This window comes from Carcharhinus amblyrhynchos, chromosome 19, assembly GCF_965287045.1.
Source record: "Carcharhinus amblyrhynchos chromosome 19, sCarAmb.v2.hapA, whole genome shotgun sequence".
NCBI classification, from domain to species: Eukaryota; Metazoa; Chordata; class Chondrichthyes; order Carcharhiniformes; family Carcharhinidae; genus Carcharhinus; species Carcharhinus amblyrhynchos.
Window position 1 is genome coordinate 3,999,979 of NC_137342.1, and position 15,379 is coordinate 4,015,357.

Sequence of the window (15,379 nt, forward strand, 5' to 3'; positions counted from 1 at the left end):
AACAAGGGAGTATGGATTGTATGACTTTATTTAACCTCTTCTAGTTGATATCTGACCACTCTTGACTGAAATGAACTTAACCTACTTGATCTCAACTGTTACAAAATTTTAATGATGCATTTACTTTTATGTTTCCAATATAAGCACATGAAAAGTGGAGGAGGGGGAAGAAAATCACTATGCACTATGGAGTCTTTTTTTTGAAGTTATGACGACAACATAATAAGCTAGCATTGCTTTTGGCTTGTGCTATAGCTGCCAAGAAAGTTTTTAAAGGTTTCATTACTCCCACTACCATCTTTTTTGATGGGTTCAAAATAAGCCTCCACCCACCCAGCCATAAATAATTTTGATGTTCAATATCAGTTGAAGTAATAAGACTCTACCTTGCTCTGTTTGTAGCCCTGCACAGGATCAGGATAACCATTCTTCAGAAGTGGACATCAACTCAGATGAAGAAGAAATCATTTTTAGCTCTGATGAGGAAGATACAAGTTCGGATACAAGTAAAGGAGAACTGGATCAGCAAGATGAGAAACAGGTATCTTGTTATATTCAGTTTGTTTCTTAAAACAGGAATTTATTTAATCTGATTCTAGTAGATCTTCTGTGACGTTAACGGACAATAGAGATCATTATACCACACAGCTGTTCTGATCGGCATTTGGTGACTAGTGGAGTGCCGCAGGGATCGGTGCTGGGGCCTCAGCTATTTACCATTTATATAGGTGATCTGGAGGAGGGGGCTGAGTGTAGGGTGACAATTTGCTGATGACACAAAGATGAGTGGAAAAGCAAATTGTGCGGAAGGTGTGGAAAGTCTGCAGAGGGATTTGGATAGGCTGAGCGAGTGGGCGAGGACCAGGCAGATGGAGTACAATCTTAGCAAGTGTGAGGTTATCCACTTTAGCAGAAATAATAGTAGGAGGGATTAATATTTAAAGGGCGAAAAGCTGCAGCATGCTACAGTGCAGAGGGACCTGGGGGTCCTTGTGCATGAGTCGCAAAAACCGTCTGCAGGTGCAGCAGGTGATCAAGAAGACGAATGGGATGCTGGCTTTTTTAGCGAGGGAGGTAGAATATAAAAGCAGCGAGGTCTTGCTGCAACTGTACAGGGCACTGGTGAGGCCACAGCTGGAGTACTGTGTGCAGTTTTGGTCGCCACACTTGCGGAAGGATATATTGGCGTTGGAGGGAGTGCAGAGGAGGTTCACGAGGCTGATATCGGAGATGAGGGTGTTGAGACTATGAGAATTTTATATTTTCCTAACATCTTTCCTGAATGGTCTGGTCTGGCACCGGCAGCACAGTGGTTAGCACTGCTGCCTCACAGTGCCTGGGACCTGGATTGGATTTCCGGCTTGAGTCACTGCTTGTGTGGAGTTTGCACGTTCTCCTGCATGGGTTTCCTCCTGGTGCTCCGGTTTCCTCCCATGTCTGAAAGACATGCTGGTTAGGTGCATTGATCCAAACAGGTGCCGGAGTGTAACAACTAGAGGAATTTCACAGTAACTTCATTGCAGTAAGCCTTACTTGTGATTAATAAACTTTATAACTAATTTTTTGAATATGCTCCCTGGTTCTAGAATCTCTGATGTAGAGATGCTGGCGTTGGACTGGGGTAAACACAGTAACAAGTCTCACAACACCAGGTTAGAGTCCAACCAGTTTGGTGTTGTGAGACTTCTTACTCTAGAATCTCCGACCAGTGTAAATAATTTTATCTTTATACCGTGTCTTGACCAGATCACCACTTAACCTTCTAAATTCTGGAGAAAACAGGCCTAATTTGTATGTTTTCTCCTCAAATTAACCCACGAAGTCTAGGTATCTTTCTTGTAAGCCTATATTATACTCCTCCAAAGTTAATGTATCCTTCCTAAAGTGTAGTGTCCAGATATGCTCTCAGTACTCCAATTTGGGTCTAACTAGGGTTTTGAAAACCTGCAACTTAGCTGCTGCATTCTTGTACTCCAGTCCATATATAAAGGTCAGCATTCCATTAGCCAGCTTCATGATTTTCTGCATCTGTTTTGGCATTTTAAAGATCTAAGCACCTGAAAACCACCGCCCCCGCCCCCCACCTCCCGAGTCTCTTTGGTCATCAACTGTATTTAGCATCATACCATCTGGTCGGCCCAAAACAGAGAGCCTCACACTTGATTACATTGAAATCCATCTGCCACAGTTTTGTCTATTCATCCAATCTATCAATATCCCTTTTTCATAGAAACCCTCCAGTACAGAAAGAGGTCATTTGGCCCATCGAGTCTGCACCAACCACAATCCCACCCAGGCCCTGACCCTATATCCCTACATATTTACCCACTAGTCCCTCTAACCTACATACTAAGGGCAAATTTTAGCATGGCCAATCAACGTAACCTGCACATCTTTGGACTGTGGGAGGAAACCAGAGCACCCAGAGGAAACCCACGTAGACACAAGGAGAATGTGCAAATTCCACACAGGCAGTGACCCGAGCTGGGAATCGAACCCAGGTCCCTGGAGCTGTGAAGCAGCAGTGCTAACCACTGCTACCGTGCTGCCCCAATTTTTAAATTCTATGCTATTATCTACACAGTCTACAATACTGCCTAACTTTGTGTCATTAGCAATTTGGACATATCACTTTCTATACTATACTGCAAATAGCCTAAGCATAAATCCCTGCAGGATCTCACTAGTCACCCCTGCCACTTTGAAAAAAACCCATTTATTCAGACCTCCCACCCCCCAGTGCTCTGGAATAGCCAGTGAGTGGGTTGGTGCATAGTTTCAGTATCACTGGATGTCTTGGAACTGCTGACATAATTACAGGAATTAGTGCATTTATGTTACCTCTACAAACCTTTTCAGAGTTCAGTGCAACAGGATTATTACCAAATGGGTGACTAACAGAATTAACGTTCAATCAGCTGTTTCATTTCTTTCACAGGTAAAGCACACCTACAAATAGTGAATATTGTAAATGTAAGCTAACAGCTAGTAGTGCATAAAATACCTGATCCTAAAGCCATACAGCAGGTAATGGCCCATTAGGTAGTCCTCATATGTTTTGGTAATTTGCCCCTTCAGATCCTTAATGGAGTTACTGTAACCATTAAAAATATGGTCAGCAAACAGCAACTTGCCCCCAGTGTACACCTGTTGGCAACAAGGACAGGGCTTAAGAACTAGTTATGGCATGGAAACAGGCTCTTCAGTCCAACTTGTCCATTTCACTCAGTTTTTATCGTTAAGCCAGTTAGATTGCCCACATTTGGTCCATATCCCTCTATACCCATCTTACCCATGTAATTGTCTAAATGCTTTTTAAAAGACAAAATTGTACCCGCCTCTATTACTGCCTCTGGCAGCTTATTCCAGATACTCAACACCCTCTGTGTGAAAAATTGCCCCTCTGGACTCTTCTGTATCTCTCCCCTCTCACTTTGAACCTATGCCTAGGGGCATATGCCTTTAAACCTAGGGGAGTTTTAGACTGTTGGCTATCTATCTTCTCTATGCCCCTCATTAATTTATAGACCTCTAGAAGATCACCCTGAAGCCTTCTACACTGCAGGGAAAATGACCCAGTCGATCCAGCCTCTTATAACTAAAATAATCAAGTCTTGGTAGAATCCTAGTAAATCTTTTCTGCACTCTTTCTAGTTTAATAATATCCTTTCTACAATAGGGTAACCAGAACTGTGCACAGTATTCCAAATGTGGCCTTACAAACGTCTTGTACAACTTCAACAAGATGTCCCAATTCTATATTCCATGTTCTGACCAATGAATCCAAGTATGCCGAATGCCGCCTTCATCACCCTGTCCACCTGTGACTCCACTTTCAAGGAGCTATGAACCTGTAACCCTAGATCTCTTGGTTCTATAATTCTCCCCAACACCCCATCATTAACTGAGTACGTCCTGCCCTGATTCGATCAACCAAAATGCATCACCTCACGTTTTATCTTAATTAACTCATCTGCCATTCATCGGCCCACTGGCCCAAATGATCAAGGTCCCGTTGCAATCCTAGATAACCTTCGTTGTCCACTATACCACCAATCTCGGTGTCATCTGCAAACTTACTAATCATATTCCATAAATTCTCATCCAAATTAATAAAATAAATAACAGTGGACCTAGCATCAACCCATGAGGCACACCGCAAGTCACAGGCCTCCAGTTTGAAAGACAACCCTCTACCATCCTCTGTCTTCTGTCGTCAAGCCAATTTTGTATCCAATTGGTTAACTCACCCTGGATCCTGTGAAGTTTAATCTTATGCAACAACCTGTGATGCGGTATCTTGTCAAAGGCTTTGCTAAAATCCATGTAGATAAAATCAACTGCACTGTCCTCATCCATCTATCTTGAAAACTCAATCCAATTTGTGAGACATGATTTTCCACTCTCAAACCCATGCTGATTGTCCCTAATTCCTCCTTGCCTCTTTAAATGCCTATGGATCCTGTCTCTCAGTACCTTGTAACAATTTACCCACAACATTAGGCTCACCAGTCTGTAGTTCCCAGGCTTATCCTTGCAGCCCTCCTTAAACAAAGGGACAACATTTGTTCCCCTTCAATCTTCAGGCATCTCAGCTATGGCTGTCGATGATTCAAATACCTCTGTTAGGAGACCCACAAGTTTCTCCTTAACTTCCCAGACGTCCTGGGATGCATTTCAATTTCATTTGGTTTATTATTGCCACATGTATTAGCATACAGTGAAAAGTATTGTTTCTTGCATGCTATACAGACAAAGCATACCGTTCATAGAGAAGGAAAGGAGAGAGTGCAGAATGTAGTGTTACAGTCATAGCTAGGATGTAGAGAAAGATCAACTTAATGCAAGGTAAGTCCATTCAAACATGTAATAGCAGCAGGAAAAAAGCTATCCTTGAGTTGATTGATATGTGACCTCAGACTTTTGTATCTTTTTCCTGACGGAAGAAGGTGGAAGAGAGAATGTCCAGGATGTGTGGGATCCTTAATTATGCTGACTGCTTTGTCGAGGCAGTGGGAAGTGTAGACAGACGAGGATAGGAGGTTGATTGTGTGATGGATTGGGTTACGTTCACAAACTTTCGTAGTTTCTTGCAGTCTTGGGCAGAACAGGAGCCATCAAGCTGTGATCTAAAAAGAATTTTATCAGGTTCCAGGGATTTATCTACCTTGATGTGCTTTAAGACTTACAGCACCTCCTCCTCTGTAATATGTCCACTCCTCAAGTCATCACCTATTTATTTCCCCAAGCTTCTAACATCCATTCCTTTCTCAACAGTAAATACCGATGAGAAATATTAATTGAGGATCTCACCCATCTCTTATCGATCCCGTATATAGATAACCTTGTTGATCCTCAAGAGGCCCTACACTCTCCCTAGTTACTCTTTTGTCATTTATATATTTGCAGAAACTCTGTGAATTCTCTTTTGCCTTATCTGTTGAAGCAATTTTGTGTCTCCTTTTTGCCCTCCTGATTTCTCTTAACTCTGTTCCAACAACCTCTATACTCTTCAAGGGATCCACTTGATCCCAGCTGCCTACGTGTGACATATGCTCCTCTGTCTTTTTGACCAGGACCTCAGTATCCCAAGGCATCTAGGGTTCCCTACTTCTACCAGCCTTGCCCTTCATTCTAAAAGGAATGTGCTTACCCTAAACTCTGGTTAACACGCTTCTGAAAACCTCCCACTTACCAGACTCCCCAATTCAACTTTTGAAAGCTCCTGTCTAATACCATCAAAATTGGCCTTATTCCTATTTAAAATTTTGGGCCAAACCTATCATTCCCCATAGCTATCTTAAAACTAATGGAATTATGGTCACTGGTCCCAAAGTGATCCCTCACTAACACTTTTGTCACCTGCTCTTCCTTATTTCCCAAGAGCAGGTCAAGTTTTGCCTCCTTTCTAGTCGGGTCTTCCACATACTGAATGAGAAATTCTTCCTGAATACACTCAACAAATTTCTCTCCATCCAAGCCCATAATGCTACAGCTATCCCAGTCAATGTTGGAAAAGTTAAAGTCCCCTACTATTACCACTCTATTTTTCTTGGAACTATCTGTAATCTCCTTATATATTTGCTCCTCAGTTTCTGTAGTACAATCCCATCAAAGTGATCTCTCCCTTCTTCTCTCTCGGCTCTACCCATATAGCCTCAATGAGTGAACCCTTGTATATATCCCCTCTCCAGTACTTCCCTGATGTTCTCCTTGACCAAAAACACAACTCCATCTCCCCTCTCTCCTCCTGTTCTATCTTTCCTATAACATCTATACCCTGAAACATTGAGCTTCCAGTTCTGCCCCTCCCTTAACCATGTTTCCATATTAGCTATAATATCCCAGCCCCATGTACTCATCCATGCCGAGTTCATCTGCCTTGCCGTCAGGCCTTTTGCTTTGAAATAAATGCAGTTTAACCTGGATTTCCCTTGCTATCTGCCCTGCTTTCTCAGACCACCTGACCTGTCATGTTCCATACACTCTCCCTGTGTTTTACTTCTCCCAGTTACTGGACTCAGTCAGAGGCCTCCATGATTTTTGTACTCAGTACTGAGGCCCTTTCTGATTTTTTGTCTTTTGTTTCTCTACCTTCCATTTTTTCCCCTTACTCCCTTTTGTTTCTGACCCCACTTTACTTCCCTCTGACTTTCTGCATCAAGTCTCATCACCCTGCCGCATTAGTTTAAACCGGCCCCAACAGCACTAGCAAACCCTGCCTGAGGACATTGGTTTCAGTCCTGCCCAGGTGTAGACTGTCCGATTTGTACTGGTCCCACGTCCCCCAGAACCAGTTGGTAATGTCCCAGGAATTTGAATCCTTCCCTCTTGCACCATTTCTCAAGTTACATATTCATCTTAGCTATCCTGACATCCCTATTCTGACTAGCATTTGGCACTGGTAGAATCCTGAGATTACTGTCTTTGAGATCCTACCTTTTTGTTTAACTCCTATCTTCCTAAATTCAACTTGTCGGACCTCATCCCTTTTTCTTTTAACCTATCTTTTTGATGCATATATGTGCCATGACTGGAGAAGGGAGGGTGAACAGCTGCTGTTCACCCTCCCGTCCAGAGTGTCCTGCAGCCCCTCAAATGTCTTTGACGCTTGCACCAGAAAGGCAACATACAATCCTGGAGTCTCTTTTGCGTCGACAAAAAGCCTATCTTTTCTCCTTACAGTTAAGTCTACCACCATAGCTCTACCACTATTTTCTGCTCTCCTGTGCAGCAGAGCCAGCCATGGTTAACATGAACCTCACTGCTGCTACCTTCCCCTGGTGAACCACCTCCCCCAAGAGTATGTTTTGGAAGGAGAGACTGCAGGGAACCCCTGCACTGCCTTCCTGCTCTTCCTCTGAGTGGTGGTCTCACATTCCCTAACTCTCTGAATAATTTTTATCTGCAGTGTGACCAGCTCATTGAACCTGCTATGCAGAACTTACTCAGCATTGTGAATACTCCAAAGTGAATCCATTTAAGAACATAAGAAACAGGAGCAGGAGTAGGCCATCTAGCCCCTCGAGCCTGCCCCGCCATTCAGTAAGGTCATGGCTGATCTGAAGTGGCTCAGTTCCACTTTCCCGCTTTCTCCCCATAACCCTTAATCCCCTTGCCTACCAAAAACCTATCTACCCGCATCTTAAATATATTTAGCGAGGTAGCCTCCACCACTTCAACGGGCAGAGAATTCCAGAGATTCACCACCCTTTGAGTGAAGAAGTTCCTCCTCAACTCTGTTCTAAACTGCCCCCCCAATCTTGTCCTGCTGTCCTTTCTGAGCAGGAAGAACCTCTCCGCCTCTATCCTATCCATCCCATTCATCATCATATACGTCTCAATGAGATCCCCCTTCATCCTTCTAAACACTAACGAGTACAAGCCCAGTCTATTCAGCCTCTCCTCATAGCTCAACCCCCTCAACTCTGGTATGAGCCTAGTGAACCTCCTCTGCACTCCCTCCAAGGCCAAAATATCCTTGCGCAAGTGCGGCGACCAAAACTGCACGCGGTACTCCAGCTGCGGCCTCACCAGTGCCCTGTACAGTTGCAGCAAGACCTCCCTGCTTTTATATTCAAACCCCCTCGCTATGAAGGCCAGCATCCCATTTGCCTTCCTGACCACCTGCTGCACCTGTCGGCTCGGTTTTTGTGACTCATGCACAAGGACCCCCAGGTCCCTCTGCACCGCAGCATGCTGCAGCTTTTCGCCCTGAAGTAGTAGTCCTTCCTACTATTATTCCTGCCAAAGTGGATAATCTCACACTTGCCAACATTGTATTCCATCTGCCAGGTCCTCGCCCACTCGCTCAGCCTATCTAGATCCCTCTGCAGACTTTCCACACCCTCTGCACAATTTGCTGTTCCACTTATCTTTGTGTCATTGGCAAATTTCGACACCTTACACTCGGCTCCCTCTTCCAGATCATCTATATAAATGGTATATAGCTGAGGCCCCAGCACCGATCCCTGGGGCACTCCACTAGTCACCAACCACCAATCTGAATAGCACCCATTGACACCCACTCTCTGCCTCCTATTTGCAGCTCCAGAGCTGTCAAGCAGCCTAACAGGAGCTGCAACTGGACACTTCTTGCACATGAAAGAGCCAGGGACACCGAAAGAATCCCTGAATTCCCGCATTGCACAAGAAGAGCATGATATGGGTCTGGGATCTCCTGCCATGACTTAACCCTTAAGTTAACTTACATCAACAACTACAATGCCAGGGAAAAAAAAAGGGAAGGAAAAGCAACTTGCCAATCACTTATCTGCTGGCTTTGACAGCACAGTTCGATTTCTTTCGACCTCTAACTTGCCCTCGAGTCTCCCGTGCAGGTGCGCCTCTCCACTCCTCCCGAAGGTGAGCACCTCATTACTTTCTGCACTGAATTCCCACTCAGCTCCAAATTCCTGATTCCCTCACTCTAGGTGAATCTCACTCAGGCTGCAGTTTCTCTCCCGTTGGCTTGCACAAGCTCACTGGTCTGTGGAACTTTATGAAAAGCTTTCTGAAAATCCAAGTACAGCATATCCACTGGTTCACCCTTACTTATTCTACTCTTACATCCTCAAAAAACACCAGTAGATCTGTCAAACGTGATTTCCCTTTTTTAATTTTTTTTTACTTCATCCTCAAAGTTATTAATGCCAATGCTCTGAATGGACTAAGCAAACTCAAGTCCGTTCCTTGCTCCAAAATCCAATTGAATCCAATTCATGGCCCCCACAAGAGACAAACAAGATCCATGCTGACAACATAAGGCACTGTCCTATCTTGGGCTTGATCTGATGCTTGATCTTAGCTAAAAGGCCGAGAAGTGATCAATCCATGTCAACTTCGCTTAAATTAAATGTCCTGTTACCACATCCTTTATAATGGGCTCTAGCAATTTTCCCTACTAGTTACATTATGCTAACTAGTCTGTAATTCCATTTTCTCTTTCCCTCCTTTTTTAAATAGCAAGATTACATTTGCCATTCACTAATCAGCCAGGACTGTTTCAGAATCTACAGAATTTTGCAAGATGACAGTCAATACCACCAGTATTTCCATAGCTGCTAAAGTTGATAACAGCTGTAAGATGACTTGCCAATTTTTATACTCTATGCCCCGACTATTGAAGGCATGCGTACCATACAGCTTCTTGACCACGTTATCCACTTGTGTTGCAACTTTCAGAGAACTGTGGACCTATAGGCTGAGAACGATCTAGACAATACTTCTCAGGGTTCTTCCCCTTACTACATACTTCCCTCCTGCATTAGGCCTTCCAAAATGCATCGCCTCTTTTTTGTCTGGATTAAATTCCATTTCTCCGCACAAGTCTCCAGCCAGTCTATATCCTGCTGTATCCTCTAGCTATCCTCACTATCTGCAACTCCCCCGATCTCTGTCGTCTTCAAACTTACTAAACAGACCAACTACAAAGAACAACCCAGCACGGGAAACAGGCCCTTCGGCCCAACGAGCCCGCGCCGCCGCATCACCCTACACCTATTCTACCCTGCATGTCTACGAATGGAACCCTACTCAGTCAGATTCAGGGAAGAAATAGTGTCAATTTGGTAAAAACCAATCAGCCTAAGAGCACATCTTTGGGGTGTGGGAGGAAACCGGAGCGCCCGGAGGAAACCCACGCAACCACAGGGAGAATGCGCAAACTCCCACAGACACAGGCCCAAATCCATGTGTCTGCACAGCCAGTAGTGCTAGTCACTGAGCTGTTGCGGCGCCCGTCTACCGGTCCAGGATCAAGCACACACACCGACATGAAGTACTAGGCCACTCCTGGACTTCCAAGAGCAGCCCACGCACGACCCGCCGTGTGCATGCCCCTCACTTGACACGAGGTGGACCTCCACCTGTGGAATAAAGACAAAAAGTATTAATCATACAGCCTGCCCTTCCGGTGTCTCCCGAGGTTTAACCCTATTTAATAGCCCCTACCATATCCCTCCATTCTCGTTTCACTCATGTGCCTATCTAACTGCATCTTAAACGAGTCCAACGTTCCTGCCTCCACCACCCTACTCGGTAGCGCGTTCCAGACCCCCACAACTCTCTGCGTAAAGAACCTTCTTCTCACCTCCAAATTATACCTCCCCCCCCTCACCCTTAAATGATGACCTCTCGTGTTCGTACCCAGTCTAGGGAGCAGTCTCTCACTATTAACTCTATCTATTCCCTTCAGTATCTTATATACTTCTATCATGTCCCCTCTCAATCTCCGTCTTTCCAAGGAGAATAGCCCCAGTTTCTTCAATCTCTCCTCGTAACCCAGTCCCCCCATGCCAGGCAACATCCTGGTAAACCTCCTCTGCACCCTTTCCAGAGACTCCACGTCCTTCCGGTAGTAAGGTGACCAGAACTGGACGCAGTACTCCAAATGCGGTCTAACCAACGTTCTGTACAACTGAAGCATTAGACGGCAGCTTTTATACTCTATGCCCCTTCCTATAAAGGCTAACATCCCATAAGCCTTCCTAACAACCTTCTCCACTTGTGACGCAACCTTCATGGATTTGTGAACCTGCACTCCCAGGTCCCTCTGTATGTCTATACTCCTAATCGGCCTACCTTTTATCACATAGCTCCTCTCTGCATTATTCCGTCCAAAATGCATCACCTCGCATTTGTCAGGATTAAATGCCATCTGCCACCTATCTGCCCACTGCACCAACCTATCTATATCCTGTTGTATCACCTGACAATCCAGTTCCGTACCCGCCAACCCTGCCATCTTGGTGTCATCAGCAAACTTGCTGATCACACCACCTACGCCCTCTTCCAAGTCATTTATGTAGACTACAAAGAGGAGAGGTCCCAGTACTGAGCCCTGCGGCACGTCACTGGCCTCCAGCCTGACAAGGTCCCCTCCACAACTACCCTCTGTCTCCTATTTCCCAGCCAGTTCTCAATCCACCTAGCTACCTGGCCTCGTATCCCATGCGCCTTAACCTTTTCTACCAGCCTACCGTGAGGGACTTTGTCAAACGCCTTACTGAAATCCATATAGATGACATCAACGGCTCTCCCATCGTCAACCGTTTTTGTCACCTCCTCAAAGAATTCCACCAGATTCGTAAGGCAAGACCTCCCTCTAACAAAGCCATGTTGCGTATCCCTAATCAGATCGCAACGCTCCAAATGCTCATACATCCTACCCCTAAGTATTTTTTCCATTAACTTCCCTACCACCGACGTCAAACTCACCGGCCTATAATTCCCAGGGTTATCCCTACTACCTTTTTTGAACAACGGGACCACATTTGCTACCCTCCAGTCTTCTGGGACCTCACCTGTGTCCAAAGAAGAGACAAAGATGTGCGCCAGAGGCCCAGCAATTTCATCTTTCGCCTCCCTAAGCAGCCTGGGATAAATACCATCAGGCCCCGGAGCTTTATCCGTCCTTACGCTACCTAAAAGCCCTAGCACTTCCTCTCTCGTAATAACTATATCCTGCAACTGAACCTCCGCTCCCTCCAAGAGACCGCACGATTCCGAACCCCTCTCCTTCGTGAATACCGACGCAAAGTATTCATTCAGGAGCTCCCCCATTCCCTCCGACTCAATACACAACTCTCCACTCTTGTCCCTAAGAGGACCAATTTTCCCTCTAACTACTCTCTTGCCTCTAATATAGGAATAAAATGCCTTAGGATTTTCCTTAATCCTACCAGCCAAAGCCATCTCATGCCCTCTCTTCGCCCTTCTAATTCCCCTTTTTAGCTCCCTCCTACTCTCTCTATATTCCTCCAGCGCACTCTCCGTACCCATTTGTTTTGACCTAACATACGCCTCCCTCTTCTTCCTGACCAAGTCTTCAATATCCCCCGTAATCCACGGCTCTCTAATCCTACCTTTCCCATCCTTTCGCTTAACCGGAACATACCTCCCCTGCAACCATTTCATTTTGTCCCTAAAAGCCTCCCACTTGCCAACCGTGGACTTTCCAGCTAACAGTCCCTCCCAATCAGTTTGCTGCAGCTCTCTCCTAATCCTGCCATAGCTCGCCTTTCCCCAGTTCAGCACACTCCCGTTTGGACGGCACTCGTCCCTTTCCATTGTTATCCTAAAGTAGACGGACTTGTGGTCACTGTTAGCCACATGTTCACCTACCTCTACCTCACCCACCTGCCCCGGCTCGTTTCCCAACACTAAATCCAGTATAGCCCCTCCCCTAGTCGGGCTAGTTACATACTGTTCTAGCGACCCTTCCATAACACATTTCACAAACTCCTCTCCCTCCGTACCCCCAGCTCTAGGCCCCCTCCAATTCACTCCAGGAAAATTAAAATCACCCACTACAACCACTCTATTCTTCCTGCACCTGTCCAAAATGCCCCTGCAAATGCCTTCCTCCACTGAAGGCTGTTGGGTGGCCTATAGTACACCCTTGTATAGAACTACATTCTACTCCAGATAATTTATATACCACATAGCATATGTGGTTTATAATATACCTGGTATAGGCAGCTGGGATCAAGTGAATTCCTTGAGTATAGGGGGTGTAGGTGTGTACTTAAAAGGGAAATCAAGATGGCAAAAAGACAAGAGATAGCTTTGTCAGATAAGGTAAAGGAGAATCCAAAGAGATTCTACAAGTATATTAAGGGCAAAAGAATAACTAGGGAGGAAATAATACCTCTTAAAGATCAACAAGGCCATCTATTTATGGAGCCCCTGGATATGGGGCAGATTTCCTAAAGATAGTTTTTACCATGGACAAAGGTATGGAACATAAGAAATAGGAGCAGGAGTAGGCCATCTAGCCCTTCGAGCCTGCCCCGCCATTCAATAAGATCATGGCTGATCTGTCGTGGCTCAGTTCCACATTCCCGCCCTCTTCCCATAACCCTTAATCCCCTCTTATCAAAAACCCATCAACCCGCGTCTTAAAAATATTTAGCGAGGTAGCCTCCACCACTTCAACGGGCAGAGAATTCCAGAGATTCACCACCCTTTGAGTGAAGAAGTTCTTCCTCAACTCTGTTCTAAACCGCCCCCCCTTTATCTTGAGGCTGTGCCCTCTAGTCCTACCGTCCTTTCTGAGCGGGAAGAGTCTCTCCATCTCTATCCTATCCATCCCATTCATCATCTTATACGTCTCAATGAGATCTCCCCTCATTCTTCTAAACTTTAACAAGTACAAGCCGAGTTTATTCAGCCTCTCCTCAACCCCTTCAACTCCGGCATCAGCCTAGTAAACCTCCTCTGCACTCCCTCCAAGGCCAAAATATCCTTGCGTAAGTACAGCGACCAAAACTGCACATAGTACTCCAGCTGCGGCCTCACCAATGCCCTATACAGCCGCAGCAAGACCTCCCTACTTTTATATTCAATCCCCCTCGCTATGAAGGCCAGCATCCCATTAGCCTTTCTGACCACCTGCTGCACCTGCAGGCTGGGTTTTTGCGACTTATGCACAAGGACCCCGAGGTCCCTCTGCACCGTCGCCTGCTGCAGTTTTTCTCCATGTAAGTAATAATCCTTCCTACCATTATTCCTACCAAAGTGGACCACCTCGCACTTGCCAACATTAAATTCCAATTGCCAGTTCCTGGCCCATTCGCCCAGCCTATCTAGATCCTTCTGTAGACTCTCCACACCCTCCGCGCAATTTGCCGTTCCACCAATCTTGGTGTCATCAGCAAATTTCAACACCATACACTCGGTTCCCTCCTCCAGATCATTTATATAAATGGTAAATAGCTGAGGCCCCAGCACCAACCCCTGGGGCACTCCACTAGTCACCAACCGCCAATCTGAATAGCACCCATTAACCCCCACTCTCTGCCTCCTATTTGACAACCAATCCTCTATCCACGCTAACACCCTACCCCCAACTCCATGTCCCCTGACCTTCTGCAATAACCTCTTGTGAGGTACCTTGTCAAACGCCTTCTGAAAATCAAGAAAGACCACATCCACCGGCTCTCCTCTATCCACCGCCCTAGACACATCCTCATAGAACTCCAGTAAATTGTCAGACACGACTTCCCCTTAACGAAACCGTGCTGCGTCTGCTCTATCAAGCAATTCCCCTCAAGATGCCTTGCTATTTCCTCCTTGATGACGGATTCTAACATTTTACCTACAACAGACGTTAAACTAACTGGCCTATAATTCCCTGCCTTTTGCCTGGCACCCTTCTTAAACAACGGCGTAACCTTAGCAGTTTTCCAATCTTCCGGCACTTCCCCGGAATCCAGCGACGTTTGGAAAATAACCACCAAGGCATCCACTATCACCTCCGCCATTTCTTTCAGAACCCTCGGATGCATTCCATCCGGTCCTGGGGACTTGTCCACAATCAGTCCCTCCAGTCTGTCGAGCACCGCCTCTCTAGTAACAATAATGTCATCGAGACCCTCCACTCCTACCACCTTTCCATCTCTAACACCCGCCAAATTATTCACATCCTCCTCCGTGAAGACTGAAACAAAAATGTTATTCAAGACCTCAGCCATTTCCCCATCCCCTACCACTAATTCCCCCCTCTCATCCTCTAAGGGTCCAACGTTCACCCTAGCCAGCCTCTTCCTTTTTATATATTTATAAAAACTCTTGCTATCCTTTTTTATATTAAGCGCTAGCCCAGCTTCATAGTTTCTCCTACCCTTCTTTATCAACTTCTTTGTCAATCTTTGTTGACATTTAAACCTCTCCCAATCCTCTTCTCGCCCACTACTCTTAGCTACTCTAAACGCCTCCGCTTTTAATTTAACACTTTCCTTCACCTCCTTCGTTATCCATGGCTTATTACCTCTCCTCCTACGATCCTTTTTGACCATCGGAATAAATTTCTGCTGAGCACCAAGAAAGATCTCCTTAAAGATCCTCCACTGCTCCTCAGCAGACCTACCTTCCAACA

The 15,379-nt window shown here is 45.6% G+C and overlaps 1 protein-coding gene across 1 annotated transcript in view; it reads left to right on the plus strand.

The window, feature by feature from the left end:
- fgd6 (FYVE, RhoGEF and PH domain containing 6) overlaps nt 1-15,379 on the plus strand; it is a 135,154-nt gene that overhangs the window by 20,906 nt on the left and 98,869 nt on the right. Inside the window, exon 3 of the mRNA XM_080207140.1 lies at nt 403-541. Within this exon, the coding sequence (XP_080063266.1) occupies nt 403-541 (139 nt within the window). The remainder of the gene's footprint in view (nt 1-402; nt 542-15,379) is intronic.